The 22,149-nt window shown below is 46.6% G+C and overlaps 1 protein-coding gene across 2 annotated transcripts in view; it reads left to right on the plus strand.

Annotated features, from left to right (window-relative positions):
• SLC35F3 (solute carrier family 35 member F3) overlaps nt 1-22,149 on the plus strand; it is a 170,925-nt gene that overhangs the window by 146,418 nt on the left and 2,358 nt on the right. For both annotated transcript variants that reach the window (XM_027750546.2, XM_027750547.2), the window contains 4 exons: nt 11,162-11,381; nt 17,395-17,520; nt 19,965-20,157; nt 21,722-21,811. In XM_027750546.2, the coding sequence (XP_027606347.1) occupies nt 11,162-11,381; nt 17,395-17,520; nt 19,965-20,157; nt 21,722-21,811 (629 nt within the window). The remainder of the gene's footprint in view (nt 1-11,161; nt 11,382-17,394; nt 17,521-19,964; nt 20,158-21,721; nt 21,812-22,149) is intronic.

Consider the following 22,149-nt stretch of genomic DNA (forward strand, 5'->3'; position numbering starts at 1 on the left):
GATCCGACCAGTGCAACAATAACAGGGGCGGTGCAGTTCTTTGAATCAGTGGCATTTGTTTGCTGTTTCTCCTGCTTCTGGACCCTAAGTTCACAACAGCATCAGCAGGCAAGGCTCTCTTGAAATTTGTCATTCCTGCCACTATTGGGGGATATCTGCATCTGTTGCTGTTTATGAGTTGCTTCATAGCTCTCTTGTCAGTGTCCACATCCCAGAGAAGATACACATGGGCATGTGTTTTCTAATAGCATATCCCTTTAGATACCTTTTCCACTCTGTGCATACCCAGCCCATAGGCAGCCCTTTCTCCCGTGCAAATGACACATCTCTCAAGGAAAGAATCAGCTGTAGCTCCTTTGGAAATGGAGGCTGCTGGCTTCAGCAGAGGAGGAAAGGCAACAGTACTTCCAGAATTCTGAAACCTCAAGGGCTTTTCACCTGGAGTGTCTGGGAAGTTGCAAGGAGATGATGGAAGGAGCTGGAAATTTTCTGAGCTGCAGAAGCAGACACAAATCATGTTCCTGGAGCTGCTCTGTGATAACTCAGTATCCTCCTTTTCTTTGGAGTGTATTAAGGAGGAAAGCTCATGGCCTTCAGAATGATGGAGCATGAAACTGAGATTCATCCTCTGAACCATGTAAGAATGCATGCCCCATCAATCTATTTGCATAAAAAGAGCTTGGAAGAAGAACCATGAAGATGTAGACCCCTCAGAGTGCAAGAAGACTGAAAGACAAATGTGGTTTCTATCCATCCTCTGGACCTGTCTCTGATGCTCAGAAAGAAAATGAAGTTGATGCTCTGTACTCTTATGTCTTGAGTCTTCAGAGAAGGTTTTGCTTTTACATAGGATCCTCGTGTAATACTGCATGTAATTTGTAACTCTGAAAAGTAGGGAGGAGAAAATTCCTTAGAGACGAGGCTCCTGGACTGGCATGTGCATGGTCAGGTTTATTGTTTCTTTTAATATTTTCTACCAAGGGTCTTACTTATGAAGATAACTATAATCTATATTGCAAGGTTATGGAGGAAAAAAACTCTCCTACCTTTCTTCAAAGTTCTTTCTTGGCTGTGAAGTTTGGCTCAGCAGTGCCTTTTATGCAGTCACATTGAAGAGTTGTTAAGGGATAATATAAAGGTTGTTTTTCTAGGAGGCATTTTGAAATTTTAAAAGCAATCTTGTTCCAAATGGATGAAGGGCAAAATCTAAGAGCATACAGAGATGGGAAATGAAAATAAAACCGCCTTTCAACTACAATACATTCTTGCCTATTATTTTTTATAATTTTCTGCTGATTCTGATGACTTCCATTATTTTCCACTGTAGATTTAGTTAATATGCATTTGGAATTAAAAAGGCGAATTTCACTTAAATTTTTCAAATGAAACAATTTCATATCTTCTTTCAGTATTTTTCTAAGTTTTTTTCTTAACCCATTCCTTCCTCAGAAGCTTCCGATTCAGTGAGTAAGCATTTTGTTTCTCTTCAAATTGAACGAAAATAAACATGTACAACTTTTTGTGCACCTTGTCATACAACTTTCCAACCGACATTTTTAGAACAACATTGTAGAGAAGATGTTCCCCTCAAAAATCCAAACCACACAAGTTCCCACAGCTCTTCACTGCATTTATGTCTGCCTAACTCTTCATGAGTACAGTCTCTCGGAGTTTCTGCTACTGTGGCTCCATTTCTGCACTATCCAGTTGTTCAAAAATACAGTGGGTGTCAGTACTTTTTAATCTGCATGTTTACTGTTCAAAGTGCTTACATGGGGAGCCAAAAATTTTCTGTTTCTCTTGGACAACAAGTAATTCATTTTCAAACCATTCTCAGTTATTGTATGCTACTTGAGTGACCTGAGTGTTCCAGTAGCACAAAGGAAAGCATTCAATTTTTGTTACCTATTGCTCTGATTTTACCATTTTTTCTAAGGTGTCATACAAACTTAATACAACCAGCAACAGCAATGTATCACAGAACATGTTTTCTGAAGGACTAACCTATTGGGAGAAAAGTCAAAACAAGTAAAGCTGTTTAAAAATTTGAATCTCAGAAGTGCTGAACCTCATATTTTCTAACACTCCCCTTTTGGCACCAAACTCATTAGCTGTACTTCTTCACCTCATGTGACATAGGACTTCTGAGTTTCTTAATCTCTCACAGGGTGCTTTTCGAATAGCACTCTGAAGGGTGCTATTCTGTCAGGCTCTGGGATGAGGGTAGATGCCATCACAGAGACTGCCTCACTCCGCTTGCTGTGCTGCTGTGTCTGGGATTGGGATGGTATTGCTGAAGGACAGAGTAAGGGAGTACAGGGCAGAGGGTGCTCTGGTTTCTTGCTAAATGAACACCAGCAGTGCAACTAAGAAGACAAACAAACTTCAAACAGAAAAGATTCACCTGTTCTTGAGAGGAGGTACTCTAAAAATGAAAAGATTATTTCCCTTCTGTATCCCGTTTACTTAATGCATCTAGGGGCAACTTGTGCGTTGTAAATGTCATCTTCTCTGTTATGTCAGTGAACTCTCAGCTTTCTTTTTTTGTATAACTTACTTTCTTTTCATAGACTAACTGCCAAGTTGATGGTGTCTCTTTTGGTATCTCCTGACTCACATGCCTTCTTGTTCCCAGCTGTCCCCTGCAAACAGTATCCTGTTATGGTGCTGAACAATTAGTACTTAGCTATGAAGTTGATTTATGATGTAGTGAAGATTTACAGAACAAATAGATTATGCCCATGGCCCAAGGCTGGCACTGCCAGCAGGAAGGACTGGCAGGGCTTTTTCCATCTGGAACTATATCTCTATGCAAAGTCTCTCTGGCAATCCACAGGCATAAAGGTCCAAATTACATGTGTATGTGAGGGTGTATATATTTGTGTGTGTGTGTGTGTGTGTGTGCATGTATTCTAGATACATGTTCCAACATATATATATGTGTTTCAGAAACAGCTCTCTCAGGTGTTTGTGTAGCCAATTTTATCACTGAGACATTTATCTCCTCCTTGTATTGCCTCTTGTCTTGTTCCTTCCTTCTCCAAGACACAACAACACTGTTCCCCGTCCTATCGGCACCATGCTGCTATATCAGCAGAGTAAAAAAACCCTACTACCAGAAACCAAGACAGCAGCTATGAGAAAAGCATTTTATTCTTGCATGCTTTTTTTGTCTGCCTATACCAACCACTACAAAAATCCAATTCACAGGAGGCCAGCTGGCCAGCTTCTCCTGAAAGTTTCATTTTGACTATTCCAAAAAGTAGTAAGTGGTTCAGGTCACAGCTGAAGAGGACAAGTTGGATATAAATCACATCAGGCCAAGCTTAAGATATCCACAAGCGATGGCTGCACAGTTTCAGACTCTGCAGGCCTTTCACACCCAAAACATCCACTGACGTCAATGGAAATTTTGCATGATGACGGAGAGCAGTGATCATGTTGACTCCGGCAGTCAAAGCCTTGAGAGCTTAATGTTTAGGTTTTCTCTGCCTCAGTTTGTATATGCTGTCCCTCACCACACACTGAATGCTGCACAAATGCTTGACTGCATTTACCTCAACACAGCCCTGGGAAATAACAAGAGTCTGTACCCTCATACCCCACTACTGAGCTGAGGAGGGACAGACTGTCTGGGGGACTTGTCCAAGCTCACACTGGGAAATTGTGATAGACCATCACCAGAGACCTCAAATTCGGCCCCCTGACAGTCTTTGCAGTGCTTTCCCTGGGAGGCTTTTCACCTTTTCAGTAACTGAAGTGTAGCATTGCTTGAAGTGCCTTCCAAACTGCTGGGGCCTGCAGTGGAATAACTCTACTTGGGTTACATTAAAAACAATGTGGGTTTGTGGTTTGCTTTTTTTCCCAAAAAATTTTTATTAACTAACCTTTTAAAGGCCAGCATTAGCAAACCCATTCATGCAAGACACAGGTTAGGTGTGACTTTGGTGCCATTGCATCTCCCAAGCCACCCAAAACACAGCCCCAGCTTTTCAGTGGAACACCCACCTGCACTGGGCAAGGAAAGAGGCCCTGAAGCAGTTGGGGTGCCCTTCCCAAGGGCTGGGGTGTGTTCCCCTGTCTGGACCCAGTGCACTGGGGATGTTGGGTTGGTGCTGCCGATGGGCTGTGCTGCTGCGCTGCTCCCTGCCCACAAGAAGCTGCACCTGCAGAAGTGAGAGGCTTTCCCTGCAGGCAGGCAGGCAGAGCCCTAAGGGTTTTTCCAATCCCAACTGCACAGGATAAAAGTGAGGAGTAAGATCCTCCAGGGGAACAGTCCCTCTGGAGACTCAGCAGCCCCAGGCCACTTCTACCTGACTGGTAAAGCAGGAGATCCTCAGGAAGGTCTGAATTCATCAGCACTCAGTTGCCAGAAGCAGTCAGAATCCTGTTTTTGAGGATGGTGGCAGTCATTAGGTGCATGGTCCAAGCAGAAGTGTTCAAAGTGCTGGGGTCACACTTTGAGGACACCTGCTCACCAGCCAGTCTGCTGGGATGAAAATTCTTGCAAGTGCCTGAAACACCGTGGCTGTGTAAGCCCGCTCCTTGAACTGCACGTTCTCTGTCCTCATCACTCCTTGATGAATCCAGGAGGAAGAAGAGGTAATGTAGCACGGCTTTTAATCAGCAATGGTCATCCTAAAATTTGATGGCCAGCCACAGTCACAGCACAAATTAGATTTAAAGAATCAATGTGATATTTGCTTTGGGCAGGAAGGCTATTGTAAGGGCAGAGTTACAGATCCTCCTTAGGAATTCCCTGTTTCATTATTGAGCTTTTTTGAACTCTTGAGTAAATACTGTCTGGTGACTTGCTGCTCCTCATTTTCTCAGCTTGCTTCATAACTCCCTAAGGATTGTCATTAGCTTCAGTACTGCTCCTCACACCCTGTTGTGGCTGCCTGTGCTTGGCAGTACCTGGTGCTGTTGGAGTTAATGGTCCTCCCTCTGTACTTTGTTTGGCCATGGTGGTGGGTCCTGGCATACTCTTCCTCCATCACACCCCAGTGTGCCAATGAATCAGTTCTGTCCAGCTCATCCTTCAGCCCTGCCCCAGACACCAGGGGCCCTCTGCTTGCACCAGTCCCACTGGCTTGCACGCCAGTAATCCCCAGTCACCTGTGAAGCTTTCATTCCCCTTGCTGCCCCTTTCAGCTTCAGGCACTGCTGCTGTGGAGGGGAATGTCCAGCCTAAGTACCTCCTGGCCACTGCTCTGGTGGGCTCTGATGAAGATTTGAGGCCAATCCTGAGTGCTACACAAGACTAAGTCAAGGATTGTGTTTCCTCATGGGCTCAGTAACAAGGTGTTCCACAAAAAAGTCTTTGAGTGTAACTAAAAAGCTCATCTCTGTTCAGGTGTGATGCCTGCCTCATCTGTGGGTGTTTGGGGCTTGCACATAGCGACGGTCTTACATTTTATTTGTATAATGCCAGTTGTCTAGCAGAGTATAAAGCACTTCAGGGTCTGTGTACCTCTAGGATGTAAAGGCAGAAAATGTTGGATAATGCATAACTTCAGCTGTCTGATCACTGAGTGCATGTTGTCACATTAAAAGCTTCTTCTTGCCAGAAATACTTCCTGCATTCTCCAGAATGGCACATTGCCTCTGGCTGGACCCAAGACCCAAAAATGCTAGCCTGTCCCATGCAGCAATCTGAAGGCACGACTTCGGTGGGACCACCTGGCTGCTGTGATAACACACTCCAGAGTGAGCTCAGCTTGCCCTGGTGCTCACGGACAGGTGTGACTCTGCAGGAAATCTGCTGCAATGTCTGCTCACACTGCTACAGCCACTGCTGTTCCTCTAAAGTGTCAGCAGCGCATTACTGCTGCTGCTTGACTTTACCTTCTCCCTAAGCTTTTCCCAATGTCCCATCTGACATGGCTGGTGGTTCTGCACCCACAAAAAGAAACAACCTAGATGCAAAACTACAGTGTGTTCATGTGTAAAAATTAAATGAAATAGTCATCCTAATGCAATCCACTTCCTGCAGCCTTCAGTGGAAATGGCAGATGCAAACCAAACAGGTTTAGTGCCCCAGGTGCAGCAAATTGTGGGATGGAGGATCACCCTGCAGGAGAAGCTGCAAGCATTTCCTTTGCTTCTGCAGCCCAAAACTCCCACCATGGTGTTTTGCTAAGGCAGTTTACAGTATATGACTCTTCCCTGTGGCTTGGTCTTGTTCTTTTAAACTTTTTTTTAATTTAAATGTTAGTCTAAACAGTTTCTCATTAAGACTTCTGAGTCTGTGCTAAGACTTTTCTCAAAAATGCGTATTCAGGTGGTTTGTAAGATTTTTATGATTTGCTTCTTTTGGAGCCATTCTGGTGTATTATGTAAATCTCATTTCCTGGGACCATTTATTGTGCAAACACCTAGTTTGGCATGTGTGCAGTGCTGAGCAAAACCAATTGCTTCTGTCTCTCTAGTTCTGAGAAGTTCAGTCTGGAGATTTTTTTGTTCCATTCAAGAGAAGACAATTTTCTCATTCCATTGCCTATCAGAATACATTTTCTGCAAATGAGCTGGAAACTCCCAGAAGAGATAAAGTTTAAAGGCAGAACATTAGCCCCAAACCAAGTGTAGAAACTAGTAATGGTCAGTCGCAGATGCAGACATTTAAAAGTAGCAGCTGGATGCTTGATTGGCTTCTATAGCAATTTCTTGCATTTAATAACATGCTTACAGAAAAATCCGTGTGGGACGATGGGTATTAAAAAGCCACTAGAGTATTTTAGATAAGACAGCGCTTGCCTCCAACTCCAGAAACCAATGCTGTCACCAGGGCTGATGTTACCTCCCAGGCTGCAGGGCTGCCATTTCTCATTAAGTAGGGAATGAGAGACTGAAGGGCCAGAGTCTTCAGCCCTAGTTCAGTCCCCAGTACAGACAGACTGGACTCGATAAGTACATGTCTGAGGAATGACAGGTCCTTGGCCACGGGCTGGGGCATTCCTCAGTAGCAGTGCGGGCAGTAGGGCAGGTAAAGGGCACCAGCACACCCAGGACAGGTCTCAGACCTCTGCCACATGGAAGCTGAGGAGAAGCTTGTGCCCTCCCAGCACTGGGAAGCAGTCTCCTGAGGAAAGCTGGAAGCAGTAGTATACAGGTTTTGTTGCAGGAGCCTCAGACCAGCAGGGCAGTAAAAGCCATGTCAGGAGTCCTGGGCAGCTCTCTACAAAGTGCTGAGGCTAGCAGATTTATTCACAGCCTTTTATGATCTGGGACACACCACAGGAGCCTCCGTGCAACTGTTCTTCTGGCATGTGAACCTGTGGTGACTCAGGAAAAAGGCACTCCAGGACTGTCTTGATAAGTAACAAGAGCTGGCTATAAAATAAACTTGCAGGAAAAGCAAATCCCCAGCTCTCTGAAGGTGCAACCAACAGGTGGCCCTCACAGGGACTTTGCCTTTCCGTGCCACAGCTTGCACATCTGTAAAGTGAGTTTCATAAGCTCACCCTTTGCTTGCACTGCTTTGAAGTATATCCACCTGAGAGGCTGATTTTGTAATGACTGCCCTTTGGGTCAGCAGTGGCTCAAGCATGAGGGAAGCGGAGCTGGAGGCATGATCCTATTTTCTGGGAAACACATCATATACTTTCCTGGAGAGCATTTTTGAGGAATATATTGGATTAACTTGTATTTTTTGCCTATGCAGCACTCATACCTACTTCCACTTGTGAACTTAATGCATGAGAGATACTGTGGCCCTAACAGGATGAATTACAAAAAAAGGCCTTGAATTTTTTTTCACTGGGAGGAATTAAACTTGAGTTTAGTTTCCTTCCCTCTTAGTGCAGCCAGGGCATCTTGTCTGTCTTCTTTGCTACAACTGGCTTGTGAGTCCTCCCAAAAGACACGGTATGACATTTTAGTCCGTGTCTTTTTTTTTTTTTTGTACACTGAACAGAAAATGTAAGACTGTTGCACATCTGCAGATTATTTATCCATGCCGCCCTAATTGGTGCAGGGATTAGCAAAACATGTTTTGCCTGCCAATCTCTAATCAAGAAGACAGACTCACTGGCACGGTGGTGGCTTTGCTGTGCTCCAGGGAGATGATGCTCACTCTGCTGAAAATTAGGAGCAATTTAGCTAAATTCAATTTGCAGGTACAGACCTTGCAAGGTCAAAGTAAGAAGCATAGTCTACAAAATAAAAATATCACCCGCTAAGACCAACAGCAGATCCAAACCTGGTTTGAAGGAGAAGGCTACAGTATGAGCACTGAGACAATGAAAAAATTCTAACAAATGTTAACAGTCTGGAAAGGAGAAATAACTGGCCTGTACAAAGTATTCCCTTAGGATGTGTATTCCTCCCAAAAATTTTCTACTTTGCTGCATCTTTTCCAAAGATGTAATGGCAGATTCAATGGCTTACTAACCTTTCTGGCATAGGTTTGTTCTGCAGGAAGTGTCAAGAGACCAAACCCCTGGCGTGAGTACTATGGGTACTTTGTCTGGTTCTTGTCTACCTTTGCCTTTCATAGGTGGGATTTGTTTTTTCAATACAGGGGCAAAAAGCATTCCTTCTAGTAGTATCGGCAGAATTTTATGCATTCTTTTGTTTTGTATGAGGTTCAAAGCAGTGGAGAAACATCCCAACCACCTAGCAATGGTTAAAGACAAAACAGGCAGTGGAAGATATTATAGTGTTAAATATATAATTGAGAACTCGATAGGGGGAAAATGGAGCTTTACTGTCATATTTTATTTGCAAGTTTTATTTGACTGCAACACCTGCTTTCAATATGATTAATTCTTACGTAGCATGCCATTTTGGCACTGACAACTTCTGATATACTTCACTGCAGATGCTTGTTTCCAATGACAGAGTTATTTTGCTAGTATTGTGCTGGAGACAGGGCTAATCAGGTAGAGCTAATTTGCCATTTGCTGGATTAATGAAGATACACACTAAAAAGAGTATGAGGAAGAACAAGAACTAGTACACAAAAGATTAACAAAACCAGCAAACAGTTTAGAGTAAAAACACAGAAAGATCGCTGTGCTTTAGGCTTTTCTTGTAGCATCTTTCACTCCAGCACTATGGTTCCTGTAGTACCATAGCAGCTACATGCTGTTCCCAAGTGACACTACGCATTTCCTTCAGGCCAAGTTGATAGGGCACCCTGTGACAAACAGCAGGGGACCAGAATCCCCATGTGGGAGAGAGGACTGCAGTCCAGCCAGTGCTGGTCAGGACTCGCTAAGCCCTGCTTGGGGGTTTGTGCCACAGCGGCAGCAAGGTGGGTTCACTTGTGCTGTGTGTTTCCCACTGCTTTATTTTATACCTACAAGCAAGTTTTCATCTGCCCCCATTGCTGTCTGCCCATGGAATAGGTTGCCCTGAAAGCCAGGCAGCCGCTTCTGCTCCCAGTTGGCATCCTGAGGAAGAGAAGTGCGACCAGGCCAAGTTTCTGCCCCTCTTTCTCTTCTTCACCATTCCATCTACCCCGACATACAGCAAGGATGTTTTCTGCGGCAGCCACCTCAACAACACCCCACGGCAGCCACATCCACTGCGGAACATCACACTGGAAACACTTCTCAAGAGCCACATGTAACCAGGCTGCAGTGCTCTCAGTTTGCATGTAGACCTCCTCCCCACAGTGTAATCCCGCTGTTTATTTCAGTCATGAGCCTTCAGATTGTCTGTGAACATGGATATGAACACTTCTGGGTGGAAGCAAACTTTTCTGTATTGCTGCTGCAGCTATTAAGCCAGTACATTTCTCTTTCAGTATCCTTCCTTTGACATTTCCATTTCATTCTTACACAGACCTTGGCTGTTGCCTTGGCTAATGCCTTTTTTTTTTTTTTTAAACCAATTGCTGTGATTACAATGGAGCGCTAGCTCATGATGGTAGAATCAAGAAAAATAATGCAGGAAGATTTATCTCAAAAATACGGCATTACACCTTGCCATGCCACAGCTTCTTGCTATCTGCTGCCACCTTATCTGAGAACAGACCAGCAATTGTAGGAATTTACTCCTCACACAGAGGATTGCACAAAGTAAGGAATGAGTGGCTCTGCAGGGCAGCTTCCTTGCCTAGGAGGAGCCATGCTTGGCATGACCTGGGTATGCACAGGGCCAGGGCACATCTGAGCTTTGCATCAGCTTTTCCCTATAGCCTCTCTGGCTGTTGTCCACACCCATAGTCCCACTGCTCTGTGGGCAAAGCACAGTGATCCCAGCAAACAAAACTGTATTGGCAAGTGAGCAGCAGGTTGAGATGGTAGGTGAGAGCAGCAGGTGCAGGATTTCTGGTAATGGGGACCGGAGTAGGTTTGATCACTCTTCGATGACAATTTCTCTTTTAACACAGTGAGGGGGATTTCTCCTTCCAGACGTGCACTGGATGTGCCCGTGTCTGTGCTGGGCCTGGAAATTGGTGGACAGCAGGAACAGCTGCATTCAAATGTTCTGTCAAAATATTCAAGCTGATAGTTGGTTTTTCTGGAGTAATCCCTGACTGTTTTGGGCTTACAGTGTAGGTTAAATCACAGTCCTGCCTTGCTTCACATAACTATTTATCTACTGTTACTCATGGACAGCTCTTCATCAAATGCTTCCTAGTACGGCTTCACAAGCTGTGCTATGACACCAAGGAAAATCAGTTTTCCCCGTCAGCAGTAGCAAACCTGGGGACACAATTATTTGTGAGAGTTTTATTGTACAGCACATAGTCATTCTGGTGTACAAGCCCCACAATAGCAGATCAGATGGGCACCAGCTTCCCGTGGCTGCAGCAGGAGCGGGGAGCTAGAGGCTTTGCTGCCAGCCCTGGCTCCTCGGCATCCTGATGCCCACAGGGGTGAAGGGAGGAGGATGACTCCATGCTGCTGCTTCAAGATGTTCACTGTGAAGGGACTGATGATGAGAGTGAGATTTCATCTCCTGTCATCACCTCTCCCCTTGCTCCTTCTTTGCTGTCCCTCCCATGTTTGCAGCCCCACCTGTTTGTACCCTGTGCAGGTGCTGGCTGCTGCAGCAGAAGCTGAAACTTGTTTTTCTTCTCCTCTTTAAGGTGTGTGCCCTTCTTTCCCCAAAGGAAATGAAGAGAAGCAAAAAAGCAAAAAAAGCCATATATTTGCTGCAGACTGTGACTGGCATATGTAATAACACTGCCTTTCTCTCCTTGTTTTAGGGAGTGCTGTCGATTTTTTGGAGACAATGGCTTGACTTTGAAGGTGTTTTTTACCAAGGCAGCACCCTTTGGTGTTCTTTGGACACTCACAAACTACCTTTACTTACATGCAATAAAGAAAATAAACACTACGGATGTCTCCGTGTTGTTCTGCTGCAACAAAGCTTTTGTGTTCTTGCTTTCATGGATCGTTCTGAGGGACAGGTTCATGGGAGTGAGGGTAAGTGACTCCTTATCTCTGTCTCCCTTCTTCATCCTCACCCTCTGTCTTCCCTTTACCCCTTGCCTCCTGCCATCTGAGACAAGCAGCACCCATGCAGACAGCTGAGCGGGCACAGAAATCCTTGTGGAGCAGGATGAGTCCTTCCCTGCAGCCTGCCCAGGTGCCTGTGATCTCCTGGAGACCCTGGCTCCCCCCAGTCTGGTGCCTTGTGCATTTTCCTTCAGGAAAAAGGTAATTTGCTCCAGAGCATGTCACAAAGGATATGTGCTATCTCCATGCTGCTGTGGATGTTGTATCGGCCTTTGCCAACCCCTTCTGAGGGACTATTTCCAGGCTGTGGCACCAAACTTAGTTATTTCTGACTGCATATTCCTGCAGACCATGGCTGCACACAATGCATTTCTGATCCCAACCTCTGAATTTAACAGGGCTCTCACCTTTCTACGTGTGACAGCAGGTTTGCAGTACAGTTATGTTTTCAGTACAGTTATGTTTTGCATCCATGTTAGTCAGCAGCAGCTGTGGACAGGAGAGGAGAGCTGTGCTGCCCTTGCCCACCTGTGGCCAAAACATGAGCATGTGTCACTGTCATGCCAACTCATAGGGACTTGCATCTGGCCAGCAGCTGTGGGCTGCTCTCCTGGTGGCACCTCAAATGTTTGCTTACACCCTTAGTCCTGCGCCCCACGCGAATGCCTGCTCCGCAGCAGCAACAGAGCCGCATGCAGAGGGTTTATCAGAAAACCGCTCAGCTCCTTGCAAACCCTGCTGCCATGTAGGCATCCCTCAGCACGTGGTGTCCTCTGGAAGCAGAGGGTGGAGGTGGGTAACCCACCAGCGCTGGGGCCAAGTAGCTCCTTCCAGGGCCAGGAGTAACTGGAAGGAAAAGGCACCAGTGTGTTCCTCGTGCCTTGTACCAATTAATATTAATTAATAATCAATATTTACAGCAATAACTGTAATAATTCCTATTTCCTGCCCATCACTTGAGGACCTCCCTGCTCACCCACCTGGGCAACGCTGTTAGTGCTCAGAAGAGGTTGTTAGCCCTCGCTGCGTGGAGCAACCGAGAGTTAACTTTTTGGGAAGTGTTCCCTGACTGGCAGGAGAACTTGGCAGGAGAGCTTGGCCAGCCTTTCTGTGGTGGCAGCCAAAAGGATGCTCAGGGGATGCTTGCAAAATGTACCTGCCAAAAGCCCAACCTGGCCAGCTGGTGTCTGCCCACCCCCACTACCCAGGTAGCCCTATGCTGAAAACAAATTCACTCTGGTTTTTGAGTGCAGGGGTATCCTGAAATGATCCTGGAGGCAGAGAAGTGCCACTGTTATCATAGCTGGATGTGCTGACCATTTTGATAAATCAAAAAAAAAGAAAAAAAGCTATTTTTGTGGTCTTCATCTCTCTCATGGCACTGTCAGCTGTAGCACTGGTGGGACACTAGGAGAGGAAGTGTATGAAGGGATGACCACTGCTGTCCTGCACCTGCAGCTTGCTCCTCATTCTCAATGTGCCATCTCTCACTACTGGATAATACTGTGGTGTGGAGGAACAGAAGCCAACCTGTGTGTAGGGATACCCACATGGGCATGCCCATGCTGGAGCAGAGACGCTTCTTGTGCTCTCCTGGGTGCATGCCATGATTGAAGAGCCAAGATGGTCAGAGACTCTCCGGCAGTTTACCAGGAAGGCATGGCAGGTGACATGTCCTGGGGGATGAATCCTGCTCTGGATGCCCCCCTTCTTAAAGGGGCAGAAGGAGTGGAAGGAGCAGGGAAGCAGACCTGAGTGGTCGTCCCAGCCATGTCCAGCTGTCCTTCATTTCCTATCAGCACTGCATTGGGAAAGTAGCAATGAAACAGAGAACCAGAAGGGCCTGAGCAGTGTGGGCTGTGTAATGCTCCTGCCATGTGTTCCAGCCCCTCAGTGTGGCACCTGGCACTGGTGAGGGGTGCCAGGGGGGCTTCCTGAGAACCTGCCTTTGTACCCAAGAAAGAACACAGCTGTCTCCTCCCCAGGTGATGGGCCAGCAAGGGACTTGGGTGCAGGGGGAAGGGGTTCACAGGCAGACGGGGCTGTTCACTCTTGAGCAGTTGTGGTGTCCTGACCTGTGGCAATATGAGAGTGAGGAGGCACTTGTCCCTGGGGACTGGAAGGATACAGCAGTCCTGCAACCCAGCTTCGTGTGGCACAGAGCGAGTGCCAAGGCACTCCTGTCTGCAGAGGGACATAGCATGGAGTCTTGGGAGAGAATCATTTTCTTCCCTCTTTCCTCTCTTTTCTGTACAGCCCATGTGATAAGCAGTGAGCATGGCACTGCTGAGGGATAGCCTCAGGATGAACCCCAACACACAGCCCTCTTTGTGGGACTGTCAACCAGGAGGAGGGACAGTTGCTAGGGCTTTGCTGGGAGTGACCTGGGGACTGCAAGCTAGCACACGGCCCAGCCCCAAAGCTTGTGGTCCCTCGGGACCACACTCTGTCAAAGCTGCTGACCCTTTTAGAAGCATCCTTTGAGAGGGTGTTTGGTAGACAAGGGCTGCAAGGGTGACAGTGCCTTGTCCTACTGTGAGTGCCTTCCCACGCTCCTGCTCCATCCCCACACCAGCACAGCAGGGTGGACAGAGTGCCACAGCAAAGCTCTGATCACACATGTGGATGTCCTTGTTCATGCCTGCTGAAGGAGAGGCCAGTTGAGAAAGGCAACAGCTCAGTGGGGTTTAAGCAAGCACAAGTGTTCTACTTGGCCTTCAGAAGTGCAACTACTAGCTCTATAGGCACTTAAATCACAATTTGACTGGAATTTAAATGTAAGGGCAAGCTACAAGTTCCCATCCTTGCCACTCAGGCATTTGCAAAGGCCTACATCTCCTGTAATGAAGTTGCGATTTTTCCCCTTTCCCTTCGCTGTGCCCAGAGCAAGGATCAACTGGGCTGTGAGCTGTCAGAGAAGACACACACATAATGAAGCTGTGAGTGCCTGAAGCTTTGCCTCTGCAAGCCCTGCAGCACTGAGACATCTGCAAGAAACTGCAGGCACTGTTGTGTGCAAGCAGCCTGTCACTGACACTAACAATGTGCTTGATAGGCAGGCTGAAAGGCTTAAAGAGAAGGTGTATGTGACACCTGGCATGTCAACAAGGGACTGAGAGGTGAAGCCAAGCCCCATCTGACAGTTGTGACATGCTTGATGAAAGAGGCAAGGACCTCTGCCCCAACAAAACTGTTTGCAGACTGTGTATATTTGCTTTGATCTTTGACTTCAGTGTTTCAGACCATGCTACAGGGAATAAAACAGCTCAGGATCCAAGAGAGCCATTGCTTGCAAGTGCCTCCTATGTAGATAACACATATAGACAAGCACATCTGCCTGTGGGATTTGGAAATAAATATACTATCAAATCCCAAATTGTAGTCTTCCTTTTCAACCGGGCAGAGAGACAGCTTCCTGGAAAGTGCTCTGAAGTCGATCAGCCCCTGACTTTAAAAGCAAAACTGGATAGTCTTCATGTTGCAGTTCATTAATGCGTCCTTCAGCTTTCCACCACAGAGGCACTACAGCCACCCTCTGGGGGGCTGAGGAAGGCTCCCTTCGCTGATGCACCTGGAGGTACCAGCTGGATGCCACAGCCTGGCATTCGGTTGTGGTTCCCCCTGGCTCTCCAGTGAAGGCTGGACAAGACCTATACAGCACAGACAGGAGACAGCCACACCTGAAGCAGATGCTACAAGAAACACTGCATCTTCCACTCTTTGTCGTCTGGTTCTGGAGCATGGGTGATGTTGAAGGGAGATACAAAGTTGCCATCTTTCAGATAGGCCTGAGTCACGTCTCTTGCAGCTCTACAAAGAGCTGTACTGAGTCAGAGAAAAGGTGCCTCTGCGCCAGAAGCCTGCCTCCAGCAGCTGCCTGTTGTGGACACCTGGAAAAATCTATATATAATGATATTTCCTTATGAGACTTTCCAGCCTCCAGCAATTTGAGGCTCAAGGACTTCCTGAGATGGAAGCAATGTTTCTATAGCTAATAGTCATTGATGTATTTTTTTTCTTCCATGAGTTTATCCTTGTAAACTTTTTACATCCACAGTGTGCAAGAGCAAAGCTTTCCTTCACTAAATTATGTGTTGGGTGAACACAAATCTCTTTTTCTGCATCTTTTTCTGCACCTGCCTCGTGCTAGTCTCATTGAATAACCTTTTTTCTTATGCCTTTGAAGCCATGCAGAGTGTCTGAATCTTTACTTGACAAGCACCAGCACATTGGTGAGAGAACTGCTGAGCTCTTTCAGTGCTGCCTATCTGAAACAGCCCCATGTTGCTGTAGAGCCATGAATCGGCAGGGTTTCTCTCCCTGCATTAAAGAGAAGCCTGTCCAGGACCATAGGGTCCAGTTACACCTCTATGAAACTTCAGTTTAGAAATGATGCCACACAGCTGTGCATGGAGAGACCTGATGGCCACAGGACTGCAAGCCAAGATGCTGTATCTGAACCTCTCCAAATCTGTGGTGTGCATACCCAGCCTGTGCAGCTTGTACAGGGCTCCTGATCAGGTCATAAATCAGATTCTTCAGAACTTGCTGTCCCTCAGTTTGGGCATGCAAGGGGCTGAGCAGCTAGGGGAAACTCTGTCCCTCCATAGCCTGCTGAAACTGTGCTTGTGCCGCATCTTGAACAGCAGTACAGCAATTTCTGGACTCAAGTCCCTTCTTGTTGAGATGTTATTAGCAGGTGTATTTTCCAGGCAGTGTCAGCTTCCACTGATTTGGACTTTTTTCTAGCCTTACGCCACACTGCCATTCTACAGCTACACCTGTTGAGAAATTGATATGGGTTTGTTTGCATTTTTCTGTAAGGGGAAATTGAAGGTGTTGATGTCAGTGTGCAGGAGGGATATGCTGGATGATCATCTGCTTTATAGGTGCCCCCTGGCACCAGCCCCAACTCAACTCAGGGAAGAGGCTGCTGGTGCTGCTGGAATGGGGACCTGAAGCTGGTAAAGGGGCTACCATCTTGCTCATCAGGCAGCAGCAGAGCTTGGCACACAGCTTGCATCTTAACTGCAGTGCCAGAATCTCTGGTAGGGAACAGGAAAGGTGAGAAGAGGCCTTTGCTTTTGGATGTGTAAACAGCTGCAGCCTGTGAATGAGGCTTAAAACACTGGTATGACCCTGGGAGAGGGGACAGTTGGCTGGCACTTAACTCAGCTGTGTGTCAAAATAAACTAATATACCAGTCATCTTAGGAGCATCACCATGACTATGCAGACAAATGGCATGTGGTCTAAGCAGGGTGCCCCTCGCACCACTGCAGAGCCAGGAAGCATGAGCATGGCAGAAAGCTCTTTTCACCCCAGAATTACCACCCAGGGAGGCTGAAGGCATCTGGCAGCACAATCCCAGAGAAGTCAGGGGTCTCTTGCTGACCCTGTTAAATCAGGGCAGCCTGTCCCCTACCTTCATGAATGCTTCTTCCATTTGGGAGATCCCCTTCAGGCATTGCGGTGTGCCTAGCTGGCTGAATAAACCTTCTGCTCTGAAATGACACATCTAGACTGGAAAGTAGTTGCATGAGTTTTATTCCTGTGTTTATTTCTAAAACCTTTTTTCTCCAAAACTTCAACAGGATTCGAAGCCTTTCCTGCAAGCTCCAGGGAATAACTTACTTGTGTATTATTGTCATGCACAGGCTGCAGGGACCCACTGATGGTGAGGCTCAGTGACAGAGATTAAATCCCCGCTTCAGCTCAGTCAGAGACACTGAGCCCTCTGGTCTGGCCTGCTGCACACTCCCAGAACAGCCACTCCTTCCAGCTCTGTCTGCCCTGCAGACAGAGAAACCACTAGGGCAGGCAGCATTTGCTCCCTGGGTATCAGCCGGGGCTTGCTATTATTTTTCTACATAAGCAGATGATGCAGAAGTACAGAAGTACATTTAAAGCTACGTGCCTGTTTTCCATTGTGGGGGTTGTTTAGTAACACTTTTTTGCTTTCTCTCTTTGTCTCCAACCAGATCGTGGCTGCTATATTTGCTATTGCAGGGATAGTTATGATGACATATGCCGATGGGTTTCACAGCCACTCAGTTATTGGGATAGCCCTCGTGGTGGGTTCTGCCTCAATGTCTGCTCTCTACAAGGTAAGTACACCTGGGTCTTTCCCCCCTAGAAAGATGCCTGTCACCCTCGTCACTCACTTTAACCGTTCCTGTCATACTTGCAAACCTCCGTGCAGTTCAGTGCCACGTGCCCTTCTTTGAGAGCTTTGCCATGCAACGCTGCATTCAGGTGTTCCCTTGTTTTGATGTCTACCCTCACTTAGGATAAAAACTCCTAATTCCTGGGTATAATCTTCTCCAGTGTCCACAGGAGGGTTTACAGATGTCCCATATTCTGGAAAAATGAGGCTGCTTTTCTATAGGTGCTGGATTTAATCACTCACTCTGCAGAGATTTAGCTTCTTTTTCAAGTCACTTTGTTACTTCCCCTTGCCAGTCCTCCTTCAGTGGCATATGGAGCCTGCTTTGGGCTTGCTTGGTATTGCTTATCATGGAAATAATCACATGCCTAAAGTCCAAAGCACATGCCTATGAATCAAGACCTCATCCTTACCAGCCAGATGAGCGGCACTATGTGTAAGATGACATGCAGCCTTCTTTGCAGGGCAGACCATTTCATTCAGCCTGAGAGGCATTTGTGTCTATGCTGCTCATGGCACTCAGAGTCACAGTCCACACTGAGAAATAAGCATTTGTAGGGTGTGGTTCACCCACTCTGGCTCAGATATGTAGACTAGAAGGAGGTGTAGACATCTCCGTCTGGTCTAATGAATTGCGTCGTACCAGTCATCCAACAGAAATTGGGCAGGAAAGCCCTGCAGCCATAATAGAGGCAGTCCAGGGAGACTAACCAAACTGAGAAGCACCTGCCAGTGCCCCTCAGCACAGTACTGCATTGCCTTCTGCTCACTTTTTCAGATCAGATGATGTCTTACATCAGGAAGGTCATGAAGTTTCGTACAGCTCTTTCCTCTAAAATAACATTCCCTTGCAAGACCAGAAATGTGGCCCTCCAGATCCAAAGAAATGCCATGGCTCTGGAGTCATCAGCAGTCAGGCAGAGTTATTCAAGGCTAGAGCCTAGCTCTGCCCTCTCTTCCATGACACTGCTGCTCCTTGCAGGGATGGGGGTCTCAGGGCTGCTCCACCAGGGCCCATGTACAAGGAGGTGGTGGCGGCAGTGCTGGCAGGGTGTTACTCTGCAGTGCGCCTTGCATGCCAGGACAGATGGAGCTGAGCAGCTTGTTGTGCAATGCATGCCACTGCCACTGCTGCTGCCACTCTGCTTTTCCTTTCCACAGTCTGGCTCAGTTTCCATGAGTTGTGCGTGCCAAAGAGGCAGGCAGATCTGCAGGCAGACAGGTTGTGCCCCATCCAGCAGAGCCACCTTGACCAGCTCTGTTACCCCAGGCACAGACACTTCAGTCTGCTGTGCCAGCTCTCTGCCCTGCCAGGGGCAACATGCTGTTCTCAGGTGGCAAATGAGTGGCTTTTGGGACATTTTGCTCCCTTATGCAGAACAGCAACACAGCTGCACTGGCCAGTGATGGCTGCGAGGTGATGGGAGTGGGCAGAGCCCTGTGAGCAGGCAGCCCTGCAGACTTGCCTGCTCTGGGTAGGCAAAGGAGAGAGAGCTGACGCAGGCCAGGGGGCTGCCATTCCAGCACAAACCAGTAAGTCAGAGCCCATAGGCTGTCCTGGTTTGCAGCCAGTGGCAGAGAAAATTGTACTGACAGCCCATGGTGTCCAACAGATCCTCTGCAGATGTGTGGTGAAAAACTGATGTAGACTCCAGACAAGACCTGTCCACAGGCACTCCCCAAATGGGCCAATCGCATCCTTCATTTCTACTGTCTTTTTCCTTCTCCCACTAACAAACCAAAGCTTTTAAATTCCTCCCTGCAGTCTCATTAGCCAGGCTGCATCTGTGCTCTGGACTGAGGCGCTGCTGCTATACTGTCTTCTGGGGATGAGTTCCCAGGGAGAAGGTGCAAGGACAGCCAGACAGCATGGACTGCACTTGCTCACCACCATAGCACTCCCCAGGTGGCAGCCCAAGGCCTGGACCAGTGATGCAGGGAGGTCATTGCTTCCTCTCCTCCTCCTGCCCTGCTCCACCAAGTATTCTGTTTTTAATGTCAAGTTTTCTGGAGGTGCAGAAAAAAGACTAAAGGGTCTAAGCTAGGGTTAGTGACCTTTCCTTTCAGGACATGCACAGACAAAACTGCTGAGTCCCCTTCCTGCATGGACTCAATTGGCACCTGCCCCGGCCTGTGTTCCAAGAGGTGGCAGGAGGGAGAGGGCTAGGGCTGGGCCACACAAGCTGCTCTCCAGAGTTGCACGAGCATCCGTCTCAAGTGTCCAGCAAGCATCACTGCATAGGTGTGGGCTGACACTGCTTGGGACCCAGCTTCTTGGGCCCAATTATTGCCCATTAGGCCAGGATGCTCGGTTCCACTGGAGCCAAGAGAGAACGCCAGCCTTCCACTGCAAGAGAGTTAAAACCATGTATTTTCCTCTTGTAGGTTTTATTCAAACTTCTTTTGGGCAGTGCTAAATTTGGAGAAGCTGCCTTATTCCTGTCTGTGTTAGCTGTCTTCAACATCCTCTTCGTTACCTGTATTCCTGTCATCCTTTATTTTACCAAAGTGGAGTACTGGAGCTCTTTTGACATCGTTCCTTGGGGAAACCTCTGCGGATTTTCAATTCTCTTATTGAGTGAGTATATGGGGGGCTCTCACAGTGATTAGGGTGGAGGAGAGTGCCACAAATTGACCACTGGTGGAAGCTGCAGACCTCTCACATACTGGAGCTGTTTTCACTTCTTCTCAACATAATTACTAGCTTAAGATATCCTGAGAGGGTCCATTCCTAGGGGCAATGTATACCTCATTCTGCTATTATTACGAAGCCAAAATACTGTGGTTTTCATTAGAAGGTGCAGAACTAAACTGTAAGGCTTGTCCTAACTCCTACTTGTGAACTCTGCATTACAGAGACAGGTGACACTTGCCTGGGCTGCAACAGGAAGCAGCCCTCCTGGTGGGACATTATGTTGGGCTCATCAGCATCCCCAGAGCAAGGAGGTTAGGCCAGACCAGTCAAGGCCAGACTCCAGTGCCTCTGATGCCTGTAGTAATAGATAATTTCTACTTCTAAAGAGAGGGAAACTTTTGAAAATGTAGTATTGCATAGTGCTGGTGGAAATTTGGTAGGTGGCACTCTTCTCTTCTGCTGCTGCTGCTGCTGTGCCACCAAAGGAACCTGGCTGGGGAGGGATTCCAAATCTAAGCTTTAATGGTTAATGGTTATCGGAAGTGTGATGTTGTTCACTGTTGAACTAGATGAGATGACTTGCTGCCACAGTTGGTCCCTAAACTGGATGCTGGAATTACATCTCCTAAAATAATAATTTCTACTGGAAATAGCTCTTCTCTATCCCTATCTTCAGTCCGTGCTCCTTTTACCCTGAACAGTCAAAATTACTAACTCCAGAAGTACCTCCAGGTTACTTATCAGTGGACTCAATGGAAGGTGTCTGTAAGCAAGTAGTACAGAACTTGGCAAGTGATCACTGGGGTGTGCAATATATGGGTACTACTAGAAGAGAGTCAGAGCCCGAGCTCAGTATTGGCAAGGCCTTCCTGACTCTGGTAAAGCCAATCACCCTAAAACAAGAGTGAATTTGGTCCAAAGCAATTATTAATTTGTCATAAGACACTTGATGAAGAGTGTGTGGTATTACAATGGAGTGATATTATAATCATTCCATTGTAATGATATTATAATGATATTATAATTTCATTGTATGAAATTATATTTAGCAAGTTCCTGCCTGGAAGAGGGTTAGATTTACAGCATCTTCCGCCTGCAGCTGGGGGCAGCTTTTCTACAAAAAAGAACAGAAGCTACTGTTTGGCTGAAACTCCCAGATGAAGAGTATTTAGTCTTTCAGCAGGGTAAAGTGGATCAGTGGATCAGTACAGAGAGTGGGAATTACTGCACATAACATTGAGAGGCAGGCTGTACCCAAACCTCACCCTGATCCTGCCACTGCACTCCAATGGGATACAGATTTCCCCATAAACAGCAATGTCTCAGGCAGGTGGACATCCAGCACACAGATCTCTGTCTTCTGGTATCTTCCAGGAATAACAACAGAAGTTAATGTATCTTCTATTTGAACAACAAGCAGAGAGAGTAATAAAGCATAAATGCTTCAAGTAACATTCCTTCTGCCTAATTTCACTGTACCAAAAGGTGTTTTTCTTTCCTTCTTCAGCATTCAATATTCTACTAAATTTTGGGATTGCTATTACCTACCCCACCTTGATTTCTCTTGGAATTGTACTGAGTGTCCCAGTGAACGCAGGTAATAATTTCTTTCTTTTGCATCTCAATGTATACATTAAATCTTTGGCCTTTCAAATACACAGCAGGGATAAAAGCAAATAGTTTTATTAAACATGTTTTGCATCTTCTCTCAAAGACTTACGGAGATGACACTGATTAAAAATTTATTCTTTAGGTGTTAAATATGTATTGCATAATACTACATGAATATTCATAACCCCTAGAACTGTTTTGTAAGTTACTGTCTGAAGAAGCCTATATACTGGAAAACAAAGTAGATTTGAAGTCATTCATCCCTGAGCTGAAATGAAAACTCGTGGATGAAGCAGAAATCAATTTTTAATTATTTCTTCAAGG

The sequence above is a fragment of the Pipra filicauda genome, unplaced genomic scaffold (assembly GCF_003945595.2).
Source record: "Pipra filicauda isolate LSUMZ 115617 unplaced genomic scaffold, ASM394559v2 scaffold16_size7369187_pilon, whole genome shotgun sequence".
NCBI classification, from domain to species: domain Eukaryota; kingdom Metazoa; phylum Chordata; class Aves; order Passeriformes; family Pipridae; genus Pipra; species Pipra filicauda.